This window comes from Canis aureus, chromosome 35 (assembly GCF_053574225.1).
Source record: "Canis aureus isolate CA01 chromosome 35, VMU_Caureus_v.1.0, whole genome shotgun sequence".
Classification (NCBI taxonomy): Eukaryota; Metazoa; Chordata; class Mammalia; order Carnivora; family Canidae; genus Canis; species Canis aureus.
This window is the reverse complement of record NC_135645.1, coordinates 20,210,299-20,227,762: the sequence shown is the minus strand read 5'-3', so window position 1 is coordinate 20,227,762 and position 17,464 is coordinate 20,210,299. Positions and strand designations below refer to the sequence as shown.

General features: G+C 36.1%; 1 protein-coding gene across 3 annotated transcripts in view; it reads left to right on the top strand.

The window, feature by feature from the left end:
• The window catches only part of ALCAM (activated leukocyte cell adhesion molecule), a 210,915-nt gene that overhangs the window by 142,773 nt on the left and 50,678 nt on the right, over window positions 1-17,464 (top strand). For all 3 annotated transcript variants that reach the window (XM_077884306.1, XM_077884307.1, XM_077884305.1), the window contains exons 2-3: window positions 10,259-10,359; window positions 14,120-14,339. In XM_077884306.1, coding sequence (XP_077740432.1) covers window positions 10,259-10,359; window positions 14,120-14,339 — 321 coding nt within the window. The remainder of the gene's footprint in view (window positions 1-10,258; window positions 10,360-14,119; window positions 14,340-17,464) is intronic.

The window sequence follows — 17,464 nt, the reverse complement described above, 5'->3', positions numbered from 1 at the left end:
CATTTTTTGGTACCAAATTGGACACTTGATATAGAATACACCAGTAGCAAGCATACTGGACAAGATCACTCAACCAATCAAGAAGCAAAAGTCAACTACTGTGCTCATTCAGTAGCCTTCATAATTTATTTGCTACCCCTGGTTAATTCACTACCTCGATTATAAAATGAAATTCTCCAACACCATTGAATATTAATTGAAATGCTAGCGAAATATAATTAGCACAGCTGTTATTAACAGAAGCTCTCTGTGAAAACAATGATGATCTTACTGACGAAAAGTCTTTCTGATATATTTTTCCTAAGGCATTTGAAGAATATTAAAGCTATTAGGAATTTGTTTGGGGGTTTGGAAGTGTTATCAAGGACAGCTTTGATTTTCTCAAATCAAGAGGTCTTTTTGTTGTCATGGCATTAAATTACTTGCAGAAGACAAATTTATTATGTCACAATAATTCTGAACCCTCTCTGAAGACAGACTCTAGTCTCAATTCCAAAAGTTTCCATTACTTCAGATGATGCAATTAAGGTCTTTTGTGAAACGTCGTGCCTGTTTTCCTGTTGATAGTGTTTTTCTACAGATAGTGTTTTCATGAATACAGTACAGTTATTGTTCTTGTTAAAATAATGGAATTGTATTCACAATTTCAATACAACTTATAAGACAAAATGCACAGAAAAATGTAACTTTTCACCATGCAAATAGAACTGATAGTCTGAATTAGTTAAACCTGGACTTTCATGCTGAGGAAATGTTCAGAGCAATGGAGCATAAATATACTCGTCTCTCTTTTGCATTATTTTAACCTGGAGGAGTGTTCAGATATTGATTTCTTCCATCTGCCTCTTTAGTTAAGCTAGTTCCCAAATGAAGTCCTCAGAATCTGGACACAGACAATGCAGGTAAAAGGGGAAATTGAACTGAGAGAGGGGAGCAGGAGGAAAATAATACGTTACCAATTTTTTTCATTGTATTGACTAATTACATGAGTGGAGGACTCTCTTTACATAAGCATCTTAAAGACACAGCCTCAAGTCCTAGGTGTTTAGAAATATGAGACTAAAGAAGAGTCAACTTCATGAACTTCAACTAACAAATTATTCATTACACAAATGTTTTTAATTTTTACATTGAGCAAGTTATATATTATAAAAATATGTTTAAACATTCTCCTGTTTAGTCTATCACTATGAATGTCTATTTTAAAATAAAATATAGGATATTGTTCTTTTCATATATAAAAGTAAAAATTTCAGGTTCCATGTCATCTCTCTGCCCCCACTCCCCCTCCCACACATACAGAGCATGAAGTTTTCTTAAATGTTTTTATTTCATTTGTCCCCATGAAGGGACTAGTGTTTTGGCATTTTGGCATAGACCCCATAGGCTCATCAAAAACTCATCACTGGAGAATGATGACTTGGTAAAACAAGAGAGTCCTCTGTGGGACAGATGTGTGGAAATCCCAGTCTTAACCTCAGAGAAAGGACATGAGAAAAGTTGCCAAAGAAACCCCAAATCCTGGAGATTTTAGTGACATTTCAAATGTCAATCTAGATCTGTACACTAGTTTGCATGTATGTTATATTTCATTAAAAAGTTGTTATTTTTATTTATTTGAGAGAGAGAGAGAGAAAGTAGAGTGAGCAAGAGAGAGAGCATAAGCGGCAGAAACAGGGAAAAGGAGAAGCAGATTCCCTGCCTGATATTGGGGCTTGGAGGGTGCTCAATCCCAGGACCCCAGGATTATGACCTAAGCCAGAGGCAGACGCTTAACCAGCTGAGTCACCCAAGTGTCCCCATTAAAAAGTTTTTAAAGTAAAAATAGCAGTTTTTTTTTTGAAGGAGTAGCACTCATCCCCACCTCAGTGGGATTTCAAAGGATAGTATATGGTTTTCTGGAATGTTAAATGCAGAGAAAAGAATATGGGCTCTAAGAGTATGACCTTACCGAGTTCCTTTCGATGTAGTGCAATGGAGCTTTATTTTACCCATGATTACTGAACTCCTAGAGCCTTCATGATGTTGCAACAGATATCAAAATGAGAAAAATGTAGGCTTTTCCTTCAAATAGGTTCCAGCATAGTGCAGGAATTAAACTGGTAATTTCCTTTTTTTTTTTTTCAAAAAGAAATTAAGCTTTAAATGCATACATAAATATGTATATGTTTAGAACTTAAACTATGAGAACAGTTTTTTTTATTTTGTTCTGTTTTTGCTCATTACTGGTCACCCATCCTAGAACAGTGCTTGGCACAGAGAAGGTACTCAATAGTGAATGAATGAATGATACACATTATAAATACTGAAATATATAGACAGAAAAATAGTGTATCTAGACCTCATTTCTTTTCAATGGGTTAAGTAGAGCAGTGTGTGGATATACACTTTATTGTACCTGTATTAATGAACATTTAAGTCCCTCCAGTTCTTTTAATATTTCAAAATAATGCTGTATTGTATTTGTATACAATCGTGCATTTGTACATAAACTTCTGTAGAATAGGTTCCCAGTAGTAGAATTACTGGATCAAAGGATTTTAGCATTTTTAATTTGACAGATACCATCAAATTGTGCTTCTACAAGTTCTAGACAATTTAGAATGAACCAGGCACCTGGGTGGCTCCTCACAGGGAGCCTGCTTCTGCCTCTGCCTATGTCTGTGCCTCTCTCTCTGTGTCTCTCATGAATAAATCAAATCTTTAGCAATTTTTTTAAGAAAGAACCTTAAATATTTTATTTTTTATTTAAGGTTACTTTTGACCATCTGATGAAAGCTTTAAATTCTCTTTCTGTAAAAACAAATGTTTTAATATACCCCTGTGTGGGGGGTTTTAAAGTAACTTTAGAGTTGTCATACATGCCCTAAAGTTTGTTTGTGGAGCCCAAGTTAAATTCTAACAAGCACAGTAGAATCTTTACATTTGCTGATTTAAAATTCATGGGGTTATCTCTCAGCAAACAAAAATAAAGGTTCACAACTTAAATCAATTCTATTGCTTTTAAATAATTTTTAAATGAACTTTTTGCTTATAATTTAAAAGTAGCCCCAAAAGGAATCCATATGCTGCTGGTGGTGATGAAAGTAAAGAGAAAGTAGAGAGATCTAACAGTTTCTTACATTCTATTAGGGAAATTTTATGTGCATTTATGAATTTGAGAAAACTGCCAGTCAGGGCATGTTCCTTATGAAGATCAAAGATCTACTATGTAGAAATTACTGTAATGAAAAAGGAAGTTTGCTATATGAGAGAAAACCAAGTGCCACTCAATGCCTCTGCAGTGGTCCCTGGGTATGACATGCTGGTGAAGTAGTTCTTATCTTCCTATTCATAGAGACCCTTATTCAGTGTTCAGATCAAATGAAATTACCTACGAGAAGCCTTTATCGATATCCTTGAGTTTGTTGTAGGGATTCCTTTCTCTGCATTCCCACAACACTTAGTTATGGCAGTGCCTGAAGAAATAGACCATGGCATTATATATATATATATATACACACACACATATTTTCCCCCCACAAAGAACATCTAACACTTTGCCTCCAGTAGGTGTTCAATAAATACTTTCAATGCATTGCTCACATGTATACATAGATGATCTTTGAGATAGACTTTGAAGGATATGTATGGATTCAACCAAGGCCCATGGAACAGTGATACAAATGAAGCAGAGATGGGGCAAAGTCTAAGCTAATTGGGAAGGACTGTGACTTATCCAGCCTCATGATCATTCCATGTTTCTAGTATGATGAACTATAGGCAGTGGTAAATTGAAAAGATAGTTTTCAGTACAATAATGCAAGTACTGATAATATATTTTTTAAATTACTGTTTTTGTAGATCTTCTATGATATAACATAGATTGTTATGTGGACCCATAGTTTACTAAAAAGATAAATACTTCAAGCATTATAATATACCAAACTTGGAAGTAAAGATCACATATGTTAAAATATATTCCTGGGTACCAGCAGTATTTTATAATTTAGTAAGATTGCCCTTTCCCTCTGAATTTTTTTTTTTAAGATTTTATTTACTTATTTGGGAGAGAGAGAACACAGAGGGAGAGAGAGATGCGGACTCCCTGCTGAACAAAGAGCCTGATGCGGGGCTTGATCCCAGGACCCTGAGATCATGACCTGAGTCGAAGGCAGATGCTGAACCAATTGAGCCACCCGGGTGCCCCTCCCTTCTAAATGTTATTCCACAGTGACCTAACCATTTATCTAAAAGATACACTATAATCCATGTATAGAATTGTAGGAAATCCAGGACACCTAGGTGGCCCAGCAGTTAAGCTCTGCCTTAGGCCCAGGCAGTGATCCTGCAGTCCCAGGATCGAGTCCCACATTGGGCTTCCTGCATGAAGCCTACTTATCTCTCTGCATCTCTCTCTGTGTCTCTCATGAATAAATAAATAAAATCTTAAAGAAAAAAAAAGAATTGTAGGAAATCCTAGAAGAAAGAGAAAAAATCACTTTTTTTCTTATTTGTAGATATTACATAGACCTACATTATAGCATGTCCACTGGTGAAAGACCATGCAGAAAGCAGATTTTGAGTGAACATCTTATTGCAGATTCAGCAGCAGAAACTCAGCTTGCTCCCCAAATATCCATTTGATGAAGGGAAATTGAAAGAGAGAGTAGGAAAACCCTTTTCTCTAGTTCTCAGAATAACACATTCCATCAGATGTCTTCCCCTGTCTCCTATCCAGTCTAAATTACATGGGAATTAGAAGCCCTGTATCTCTCTCTCTCTCTCTCAACCTCCTTCTCTCTCACTTCTTACTTGTTATGTATCACATGACTTGGGAAAAAAATCTTAAAATCTTATTTAATCCAATAAAAAAATAGGAGGAATTACGAAGTAAATTTGCCTCATTGAGTCATAAAATCATAGGTTTGAAAGATACTTTAAAGTTATGTAAGGGGTACCTGGTGGCTCAGGCTGTTAAGCATCTGCCTTTGGCTCAGGTCATGATTCTGGGGTCCTGGGATCGAGCCCCACGTCTGGCTCCCTGCTCAGTGGGGAGTCTGATTCTCCCATCTCCTTCTGCCCTTTCCCCTCACTCATTCTCTCTCTGTGAATAAATAAACTATTTATAAAATATTATATTTTAAAATATATCATAAAATATTATTTTAAAAATAAAATAAAAGTATTTCACCCTCTATCAATAGATATTTTATCGAATTAAATAAAATACACGTGCTATGTATAGCTTAGATAACATTTACAGTATATATGATTTGTGCTTGATGGTACATGAAGTAGATTTGCTAACACACACACACACACAAAAGATTTGCTAACACAGAATATATTTTTTGTAACCTCTGTGAAGAGATTGGATCTTAAATCCCCAGGGTCGAGAATCAATCTCCCTATCGAAGTTTAATGTCATATAAGATGTTTCTGTGAGGAAAACAAAGTGGATACTAGCTAAGTGCTATTATGTGCTACTTCTGCCTCCATCCCTCTACTCATACTAAGTGAGTATTTGCTCCTATACTAAGATTCTACTTTACAACAATGATCTCTTTAAAGCTAACCAGTTTTATTGAACAAAGAACCAATAGTTGAAGATCTAAACTAGTGGTTTTCAACTAGATGGGAGTTCGGTAGGCAATTTTCCCTTCCAGGGAACATTTGTCCTGTTTAGAGATTTCTTATTGCCATAACCGGGGTGGAGAGTGCTAGTAGATAGAAAAACCAGTGGGCAGAGGTGAGGATGCTGTTAAACATCTTACAACGCACAGGACAGCCCCCCACGATAAAGATTTATTCAGCCAAAATGTCAATAGTGATGAGGTTGAGAAACACTGCTATGAACTGATATTACAAAATATTTATGTGCTTAATTAGAGTTGTATATATCTTAATTCATTAATAGAGCATGTAGGGACACCAGCATGGTTACTGTCAAAATTAGTCAAATAAGCATGAAAATAATTTCTATGGTTAGCTTTCTCATTTCTACTTGCTTCCTCCCCAACGTTTCATCTGCACAAATAAATTTCTCTAGAATTTCTGTAGAACTGTAATTTAGTTCTTATTTCATAAGTTCTGTGGCTCTTGTGATTGTGAATAACCCTTCTATGGCACCTACAGAGCTACAGAGCTCAAAACAATGCTTTTAAGGGTGATGATGCTATTGAAGTATCAGTGCAATAAAAAATAATTAACCACGCTAAAATACAGCATGTAAAAATAGTCTCTTTAATTCTCACCCTATTTTCTATATTACTTACTGCTCTGCATGAAACATAGTGGCAGGTTCTGAATTTTAAGATGCCTCCACTCAGATGTCTATATATCAGCGATGAAGAGAGAACCATTACTCTGAACTTTGATAGTCTTTAAGGATTAGTTTGTATGGAAAAAGTTTATCTCACTAATATGGGCACAATTATTACATTTTTATTAGTTCAGTTAGAAATAAACTATGTTCACCTAATTTCGAAATTATACTAGAGTCTATTTCAGGGCCTCCTTACATTATTTGCTGTACAAAATGCATAACCATAACTATATTGTATTTATGATCACTTGTCTGAGATTCTATATGTCAGAATTGTCGAGCTAAGAAATTTTTCTTATGCTATGCTTTCCCCATTGTGTTTTTTATTGAATTCTCCTGTGCAACCTTTTTAGTTCTACTGTTCTTTATCTTTAGTTAATAACTCTTCATTTAAAAAATTCTTAATTATACACTGCTTCTCAAGTGTAACATGTTTTTGCATTTTATTTTGTGTCAGGACATTTTGATATCAACACTAATATTAAAAATTCATGATAATACCTTACATTTATAGAACATAATAATACAGAAGGTTTATAGCCCAGTCCAAAGTATCTTATGATATATACATACACATGGCTATAACACCTAACACACAGGAATGCACACCCTTTTGCACACACTCATTCCTTCTATATTTTATATTTAGCTGCTTCTTTGAGGAAGGACATCATCGGCGTTCTATATTTGCAATAGTGTCCAATAATCTCTGGGCTACAAAACCATGAATAATGTAACCAACTAATATTGCAGAGAGAAAATGGCAGGGGAATTTTTTAGGGAGCTAAATTCAATTCAGACTTGGCAAATCAAAGATAGAATCTTTTGCTTCTATGGAAAGTATAAACAGAACCATTTGTGTTGACAGGTACTTTGGGACTCATTGGCACTTCATCTCAAAGACTGAGACATTTGTAGAAATCGGGATGCTAATTCATCACCAAATCACAGTGGTTTTTGTAGCCACTTTATCTCTTCAGGGTTAGGGATATTACCTCTCCCACGGATTCAAGCCTTTAGTCTTTCTATCAGATGAACCTGGGAGTTGGTGTACTCTTAGAGAAGGAGAAAGTTGATGACTAGAGCAAACTTGAAAATTATTTCTAAAATCATCATAGCTGTGCCCCTAATGCAATCCAACTGAGAATCATCTTGTGTCCTAACAGGGCTTCTGTCCATAATTGGTGGCCTTTTACCTACTGCCTTCATGCTTGTCACGTGTCTTATTTCCCTTAGGTTTCTTATGCTCTAAAGAGTCCTGTCCTGGCTAATTTGGGATATCAAGCTGTCATTAAAAGACCCACCTCACGAATTCTCAAATACTTTTCAAAACAACCCTTTGCTTTGTAGTCATCATAGTAAGGAAAAAAGGCATTTCACATTATCATTTGCAAACCACCGAGCAAAAATAATCCTTAATTCGCCTGAAATTAATAATAAAGGAATATTCTCATCTGTAGTTTCATCCATGAACTCTTATAAAAATGTTTGTTTTGTGTTTCTCTTCAAAAACAACTGCCCTGCCAGCACAAGTGCACGTTCTCTGCATATCAAAGACAATGTAGGACAGCCTTATTAGAGTATGTGGTAGGAATAAGAATTCCCAAAGTTTCCCGATGTTACCAACTCCTCTCTGATTTTTCAAAGATGTTAATTTAATAACCAAAATGGAAAGGACTTCAGAACATTCAAGTGAGAAATCCAATACGATTCCTGTTTGATGCCAGACATTGCCCCTGGGAATACAAAGATAATATATGGTCCCTTCCCTCTTGTAGTTGCACTTCCATTATGCTAATAGCATATGATGTATTTGAAATTCCTGTAGCTTTAAAATCTATTACAAAATTTGGTATCTATATAGCACATTAAAGTTCTATAGGGAAGAGAAAAGAAAAATGGCCTGTAAGAAATAGCAAATAATTACATTTTTTGCAAAAAGAATTTTCTTGTTTTCCCTCTACATCTGGCAAGGGCTTCCCCTCCTTGGTACCTAAGGTCTGTAAACTGTTTTCACTCCCTGACCAACCATGGGAGCACCGCCGATTGTCTAGAGAAGGTGTGCTTTTGCAAGTGACAGCAGGTAATTAGAGGGGCATGTCCTGCCATAATTCAAGTATAGACCCATATCATCTTAGAGGCATTACATATTCAAGTGACTTGTTACATACTGGTGAAAAAACAAAACATTAAATCAGAAAATTGTTATCTTGGTTTGGCATACCTGCATGGGTATAGTGCATGAACAGAGCTTAAAGTACACAATAAAAGTTCCACATTTAGGATACAAAGTATTGTGAAAAGAACAAATACTGTGTTGAGAAACAATGTGATTTCTTAATTATCATTAATTTGCATATCTGCAACCACATATCTAAGCTGTCACAGTTTGTATTTTAACAAGCCTAAGGAGTCCGTGCCTTCATTTACACTCTTTTCCCCTGCAATGGTTTGAAGTTAAAAGGAATTAAAGTTACAGTTAATGGAAACACTAAACATTTTAAAAATTATGGAGGTAATTTTTTATTATAACAATGAACATACAATAAACAGTTTTGGTAAACCACTTGTCTCCAATAGCAAGTGAAAATCACATTATCATGACTTATACTTTGCATTTCTTATTTTAACAATGTTAAAAAGTGCTGGAAATTAGTTGTTCTATGGCATATTTACATGAAGGTTGTGTTTCTTGTAATGATTTCGTTCACTGGGGCAAAAATTGCTTTTAAAGGGAAGGACCTTCCTCAGTTGACAGAATTTTAAAATAGGAATTTTATTACCTTTTTGTCCTTTACCAAGGTTAATGATTTTTATCCCTGTATCAAGTTTTCCTCCGCATTGTGATTGATGGGTAACAGTGAAAGCTGGTGTCCACTGTCTTGTTTCCTCAGAAAGTCATAAAATGGTATTTATGTGTAAATGGCCTTAGCTTTGCACTTCAGCACCACCTGCTGGACAAAATATCTTGTTTCCCCCTCTACAGTTTCAAATACAATTAGCCGGCATGATCATATTCTGTACCCAATTATGACATATCCTAAAATATCTGAGACGTTTCCTAAGTACTATTGTCAGATTAAACACCTGAATTTTTTAAATGTCATCAATATATTCAGATTTTATTAGTATGTTGCATATGTATACTACAGATTCCTATCTTGTTAATGTTTTATGCCTAATTAAAATGAACACTAATATATTAAGCATTGCTACTATAAAATAAGCCATGTTCCTACTTATAATTAAAATTTAGTTGTGGTCTTATGTGTATTAGCTTATTTTTTAGTAGTTTTAAAACATTTTTCCAGAATGAAAAACACATATATTTAAAGCTAGTTTTGAGAAACTTAAGTATGTTAATCTTCGTGTGGTCCCATATGTCTATGACATGTAGTATATATTTTTTTCTATGTCATATGTGGTTAGGAAGAAAATACACTTTCAGATTCCACTCTATTCCTTTGCAACACACACTTGTCTCTTCCCTGGTAAACCTGAGGGTCTATAAATTTGAAGTGTGTGGCATTCAAAGGCTTGGTAGCTAAAGAAGAGTTGTTGATATTTAAATAGGAAACATGTTCTAGGTTCATACTTTTTGTAGCCATTTAAAATAAAATTATAATAGATAATATTCATTAAGGCACACATCCTGAGGCGCCTGGGTGGCTCAGTGGTTGGGCGTCTGCGTTCGGCTCAGAGCATGATCCCTGGGTCCCAGGTTCAAGTCCCACATCGGGCTCCCTGCATGGAACCTGCTTCTCCCTGTCCCTGTGTCTCTGCCTCCTTCTCTGTGTGTCTCTCATTAATAAATAAATAAAATTTAAAAAAAAAAGGCACACATCCTGAACTGAAGTTATTTGCTTAGTTATTTTAAGAAAACACTTAACATCTCTCTCTCTCTCTCTCTCTCTCTCTCTCTCTCTCTCTCTCTCTCTTTTTTCCCTAAAGGCCTTGGATGGTATACTGTAAACTCAGCGTATGGAGATACCATTATCATGCCTTGCCGACTCGATGTACCTCAGAATCTCATGTTCGGCAAATGGAAATATGTAAGTGTGACCTACTTTGACTTGGCTGATTACCTGTAGTTTATTTATTTATTTATTTATTTATTTATTTATTTATTTATTTATTTAAAAATTTTTAGATAATATTTCTTCTGTGAGTAAATGTAAATTTCAAATCAACATAATGCCAATATTCAACTATGGGTACACATGTAGGAAGGTAGAATTATGTGTTGAATATCTCAAAAGAGTAATTCCTAAGTCTTATATGCGAAGTACTCTTTTAAAATAAAGCCAATAAACATGTAATTCTTAGATCACATTATTCTGAAAGATTTAACCTTCAATGTTAGAGGCAGAGGAAAAGGCAAAGTTCCAGAGAAAAATCAGGGGTGTGTAGAACAGAGCTGAGTGGACAATGGCAGCCTTTCTCCACATACTCATGTTCTGTTTGGTGTGGCTGTTTCAGAGGCAAAATACACCCCCAGATAGATATTCATTGGTAATTTGTCTTTAGCATTAGAAGCTTGTTTCTAGTGTTGTCTTAGAACTGTATTGATGTCTCAGATCCTTTTTACATTTAACATTCTTCATTTTACTCATTTCTTGCAGAGAGCAAATTATACTTTCTCAGGTATTGAGACACAGATGGGTCTGGAAATGGAGGGTAGATACCCAGGTAGATGGATATGGGTTGGATAGGTAACATTGACCAAGAAAATGTTTCAATTTAATTACAGAAACTAACAAAAGTTGTCTGTGTGGCATGGTTTCCCAATGCTCAATTGCATGAGACTCATGGGAGTTTGCAAGCTTAAAGTAGACGTAGGCTTCCTTGAATCCAATGGCAGTTTTTCCCAAGTTCCTTGAAATTATTAAAAGGTCTTTGAAAAGGAAAATTTTAAAAAAAGGGTTTTGAATAGGAAAAAAAAATCTGATAGATACTTTTTGAAAACTTTCATTAGCACAGCACTTCTCAGAGCCTTTCGTACACTAAGATGTATTGTGAATTCTCTATGCTTGATTCATTTCATAGTTTTGTTTTTTTTTTTTAATCACCCAACTTTTTCTCTCAAATATCTGCAAGGACAAAATGGAAAACACACTTCAGGAAATGTGTGTAAGGTTTCATCTGAGGAGAGTGTAGAATGCAATCCTTCAAAATATTGATGGAATGAGCACTGGGTGTTACACTATATGTTGGCAAATCGAACTTCAATAAAAAAAAATAAATAGATAAAATGAAATGGGAAAAAGAAAAAAACCACCAAAAAACAAAATATGGGTTTTTAAGTCAGATCAACATGTTCTACTCTATACTTGCTATGGGATGCTGGACAAGTGAAGGAATCTCCATTTTCTCATCTATAAAAGGAAGTGATAAAAAGAATCTTCCCTCAGTATTGTGAGGGTTACATGAAGTAGTTGATAGCGGAATATTGACCTAGTGCTTAGCACATGGCCCTTGTTACAGCTCTGGGGCCCTAAATACTCCTGCTTGTGCGAAGGTCATGTGAAGGTAGATAGAGGAAGCAGGTGAGGTGGCGCAGCAGTCGCCTGCACTCTCCTCCTGATATCTAGTGCACTTTGGGAATTTTGAACTATTTCTGATTTACTATAAAAGTGGAAGTTAAGGCCTCTGAGGACAAAAGCTAATCACACCCCTAAAACTCCAAGTGAGACCACCACCTGCTTCACCTGTTGAGTCGAACTTACTGCCAAAATGAATGGAACACAGATGGTGAAAACCTTGTGATCATAGACATTCCTGATGATAATCCAGGGAATAATTTTCACCTAAACTGAATTGATACGGTAGTAGTGGAAACAATAACGGCAATTTTCAAATTCTTAATTAAGCAAAAAGCTTCAGCGATAAACTGATGAGATACATTTGAAGTACCATGTGCTCTGTGTCAATTTGCAGACATAGTATAGAAGCTCGAATTTAATGAAAGCTGAAAGGCAAATGGTAAGTTTGGAAAGATTGAAAGGGGGTAAATACAGAGCAAGGATGGGGCAACTAACAGCTACCAAGAGTGGTAGAGTGAAGCCATAATGGAGCCAGACTGCAGAGCTTCAACATTTGCCCTGCCAAGATATACACTAGCTGGACCTTGGACAATTTATTTAATCAATTCTGTCCCTACAGCCTGATATGTAAAAGGATCTCATATTACAACTCTAACTTAGGGGCTCATTAGGAGTGTTAAATCAGTTACTATAAGGAAAACCCAACGAAAGTACCTGGCATATGGTTACGTGCTCAAAATTTAATAACTGTTATTTATTGTTTAAGGTTCTGAAAACAGAAATCTAAGGGACTCGTTTAACATACTTCTCACAGTGAAAGGATGATTGAGAGCAAGGATTTGCATTGTAAACCTGTGAAAAAATTTAGAAAATTAAGAAGAATCCTATTGATGTATTCAGATACTCAACCAACTAAAACTTTTGGACCCTAAAATTAGCTCAGTAATCGTCTTGACTTGTGGTTCTATGACAAAATACCATAGACTAGGAGGCTCCAAAAACATCTCTTCAGTTCTCAAGAGTTCTGGAGGCTGGGAAGGCCAAGATCAAAGTGGTGACAGGTTTGGCTCTTTGTGAGCATCCTTCTCCTGATTTTTAGACAGCTGCCATTTTGCTATGTGCTCACATGACCTGTGTTTTCATGGAGAGAAAGAGAGACCTCTCTCCCTCTTCCTATAAAGGTTCTAAACCCATCATAAGGGCATCATCCCAGTACCTCATCTAAACCTAATTACCTCTCAGAGGCACCGCCTCCAAATATCACCACACTGAAGGTTAGGGCTTTGACATATGAATTTGGTGGTGACACGAACAGTAATAAACCTTAATAATTTTTGAAATGTAACTCCCCATGGCCCCTTGAAACTTGCCACACATTTTAAAATGTTTTATCATATTTTATTTTCTCAAAGGCCTTGTGAGGTAAGTAGAAGAGGGACTGGCTCTTATTTTAGATTAAATTGCTTATTAGCTAAGAGAATTTTTGTGGGAGCAAAGGAAGAGATGAATTATATGTCTCAGGCTCTTGGCAAAATTGTTCATACCAGATTATATTTTATTTTGATAATAAGTTTTTATATGAAAGCTCTTTGAGCTATGTTTTATGACTCAGATAGCAAAACTATGGATTTTAGTGATTAATCTGATTCTGTTGCTTAATGGACATGATTGTTTCACAAGGGCAAATACTGTTCCTCCACGAAGACGCATTAAATTATGTTACGAGTAAAGGTCAGCTATGTCAGTTTTGGCTGAAACTGAAAGGTGTGGACATTTAAAGTATGTGAATTAAAGTAATGAATATGCAAAAGATAACTGCCCAGGATTTCCAAATGAGAATTTGCAGCCCACGCATATGCTTGCTGTGATGGTTAGCTGAATATCACTTTGTGCATCTCGGTGTGCGTTTTCATCTATTTTTTTTTCTTTTAAATTAGCTACAATGCCAGCCCTTGTTGGTTTCAGAACAGTCACTGATTCTGTCCTTGGGATGCAAGAAAAGTTCAGATTCCAAAGCTACTGTCTTTCCATTTTCACATATTTGACCTGATACCTGTAAAAGAACTTACAGCCTCTCCTCTTATGAAGAGTAATTTTCTGTAACCAAAGATTTATATGGGGCTCATATCCAAAATTAATTCTTTTTGGACAGAACTATAAATATTGGTGGAAGAATATGGCCAAGAAATTTTATTTATTTATTCTGGATGTGATCCTGAAACATCTGAATATGCTTGTTTTTAAAATGTATTGTTATTTTAATTTTTAGGAAAAGCCCGATGGCTCCCCAGTATTTATTGCCTTCAGGTCCTCTACAAAGAAAAGTGTGCAGTACGACGATGTACCAGAATACAAAGACAGATTGAGCCTCTCAGAAAACTACACTTTGTCTATCAGTAATGCAAGGATCAGTGATGAAAAGAGATTTGTGTGCATGCTAGTAACCGAGGACAACGTGTTTGAGGCACCTACAATAGTCAAGGTGTTCAGTAAGTAGTCTGCAGTCTAACTGCTAAGTGGGATTGATGGCTGGTACTAGAAAATGTTCTGTAGAAAGAAGAGTGAACGCTCTGGAGTGTCTCCACAGCAGGCGTTCCTATAAGAGGACTTCTAACCATCTTCACTCCGCTCATGCATGCTGTCAGTGAGGAAAACAAACCCCCGCAATTCAAATAGGAGTTTTGCAGCAAGGAACTAAAAGAATATTCTCTGTTGTTTTGTTGGGTAAAATGTCCTGTGATAAGAAGTATGTCTAAGTGAAACCTGGCAGGTGTTCTTTCACTTTCACTGGCATGTGCAAATAAATATTCTGTGATATACACATAGCTAGGTGATACATACATGTAGTCAGGCATGTCGTGCATACAGATGTATTAGGCTGAACCATATAAAATTAATAGTTTGATTATAACAACAATAAAATACAGGCAAATCCAAACCATCTTATGACAGAGAAATCTAAGCTTTTTATGTGTGTGTGTGTGCATGTGTACATATACACACACACGTGCACACATGCACACACATTTATATCCCGGCCTTCTTCAAAGTGTTCAGTTGGTTTAGGAAATTGCCCCCAATTAAAAAAAATCACCATACCCTGAATGTGTGTGTGAAATACATCAAGGGGAAAAAGTAGAGTAGGGTTAGAAGAAGAGAAGTCAGTAGCAGAAGCTAGGAGTAATTATTGTAGTCATTATGGCAAAGTTACTTTGCCAATGATAACATATAGTTAATGTTACTGTGCAAAGAGCTATGCTAATGAATGACTTGAGAAGTTCTAATTAATACATTTTATCTTTTAATATTCAAATAAAAAAATCCCCACCTCATGTTACATCATAATATATTAGAAATTATAGGGAGAAAAAAATAGGTCTCAACAGTTTCAGAATGCTAGTCTTTTTTAACTAGGGAAGAAGGTCTCACTTTTCAATTTTTTCCCTCTGCTTTCTGATAACTTGGTAGCACCTAGAAATTATTAAAATAAATAGGGAAGAAAGAAGCCCAGAGGGCTACTATAGCAAACAACCATGGATTTTCCCCATTTCTCTTGTAATAGCCTATGCAACTAAGTGGAACTTTCCCTTAAGTATTTATATAGATTTCAAAGCTCCTATGGGCTCATGACATGGATTCAAAGAATGCTTGTGCTGTCAAAGGAAACCTTTGTTCTCCAGAAGAACCTTGTAAAAGCATATTACATGTTTCAGCTGATTACCTTTCAGCTTAGAAGGCACTTTCCAGAAACTATCCACCCTTCTCAATCATTTTATGAATCACACCAAATTCCAAGTGTTTGCCAGTCATGCCTTCCATTAAATACTCCAAATAATCTGTATCCTTTATTTACCAATGCACCATTTTTTTTTCTTTCTTTCTTTCATTTCGCTTTGATGTTATTGGGAAGATGGATAGTGCACTCTTAGGGACACTTTTTGTAAAGAGAACAACCAAAACAATTTTTTAAATTAGGCCATGATGTCATAAATTTAAGTATGCAACAAGAATGTAAGACAGTAGGTAGAGATTAAGTCATAGCACCCCAAAGGTTGTATTGATTTGTCATTGTCAGGTTTCTTTTTCACTGTGTTAAAATTATCAAATATCATGCTAGTCTCCCATAAAGTTTAGAAAATCCAGGTTGTTTCCTTCAGAAGAGTCATTTGTGACAATTTTCAGGATACACTTCAAGAAAACACCATACAGCAATCTGAAAAAAAGCAAAAAAAAAAAAAAAAAACCAAAAATACAGTTGGTCTACTTTGATAAAAATTTGTAAGCTATTTTGGAATACAGGGGATTTCTATGATTTTGAAAACAAACTCACACCCCACATACTGGCAGCACCCCCGACCCCCTTCTCTTTTGAATATTGTTGAAAACAAAGTGATTCTCAGAAACAGAATTTGCATTCCAGGCTCCGGGCCAGGGAGAATTCAAATAGACAAGTTACACACTCTCGAAAAGCATTTTATACTAGAAACCGTGGTACCCTCCAAGTCCAATTAAATGAACAGCACAGCTCATGATAAGGAAAGTGTTTGCAAGAGCATATAGGGGCTTTACTTTAAAAAAAAATAATAATGAATTTACTCTGGGCCACATTTTGTGAAGCAAACAGCAGCTGTGACAGGGAGACTTTTATTCTGTGCATGTGTATATTGCAGTCACTTAAGAGTTACTAGGCTCATCAATCAGTCCTCTGTTTCCTTCTGTCGAATCACCTAGCAACACGCACTGTGTACTACAGAATCGAGTATGGTTGACGTGAGCTAATCCCAGATCAGCTTGCTGCAGAGTGCCATCCTCATGGGCAAACTCATACTGTTTTTATTCAAACTGGAGGCCATGACTGATGACTCTGTTACCTCTGGTGTAGGTTTGTTTAGCTTTAAACTATACCTCAGATACGATAGTCATGCCCACAAAGCCACCCAGATTCAAATAAGTCACATTCTTTATTGCCACAAGTACAGCTTAAAAAAAAAAAAAGTCATTGAATGACATCAGAATTAAACTGTGTTTGCATTTAGTGTACATTGGAAGTTAATAAAAATATTCAGAAGCAACAGTAAAGCCTTTAAAGTTCCCTAAGATTTATTCCAGTCATTGTGCAAAGGTTTCAGAGCTCAAATGGGTTCCCAGATTGCCAGCTGGCTGTCAGTGCTGTAACAGAAAAACCACTCACTGGTCATCAGAAGACCTGGCTCTGTTATCCCTGGTGCTAATTTCTGACCTTGGGGAAGTTTACTAGTCTGGAGCTTCTTCTCTCAACAGTAAAATAAGTGCTTCAAATTGGAGAGTGGTTTTCCTACCATGTTCCTAGGATCCTCTGGAGGAGCTACTGAAGAGGGGCACTGCTTCTGTTAGCTAGCATTCCACTCACCTGATATATTTTGAAGTTTTTTCACAATAATTCATTCAGGGGGAGACAAAAGGGGAGAACGGCCCCAGCTCTTAAAAAGTGTTTGAAAACCACAGTCTAGAGCTAATCTGTAAATCCTCTTGTGTTCTAGTGTCTGTGACGTTAAAAGGAAGTCTGTTCCTGTGACACAGAGTCAGTGTACGTTTGGACCAGTTCTTCCCTGAGTGATGGGCAATGCTGGTTGAC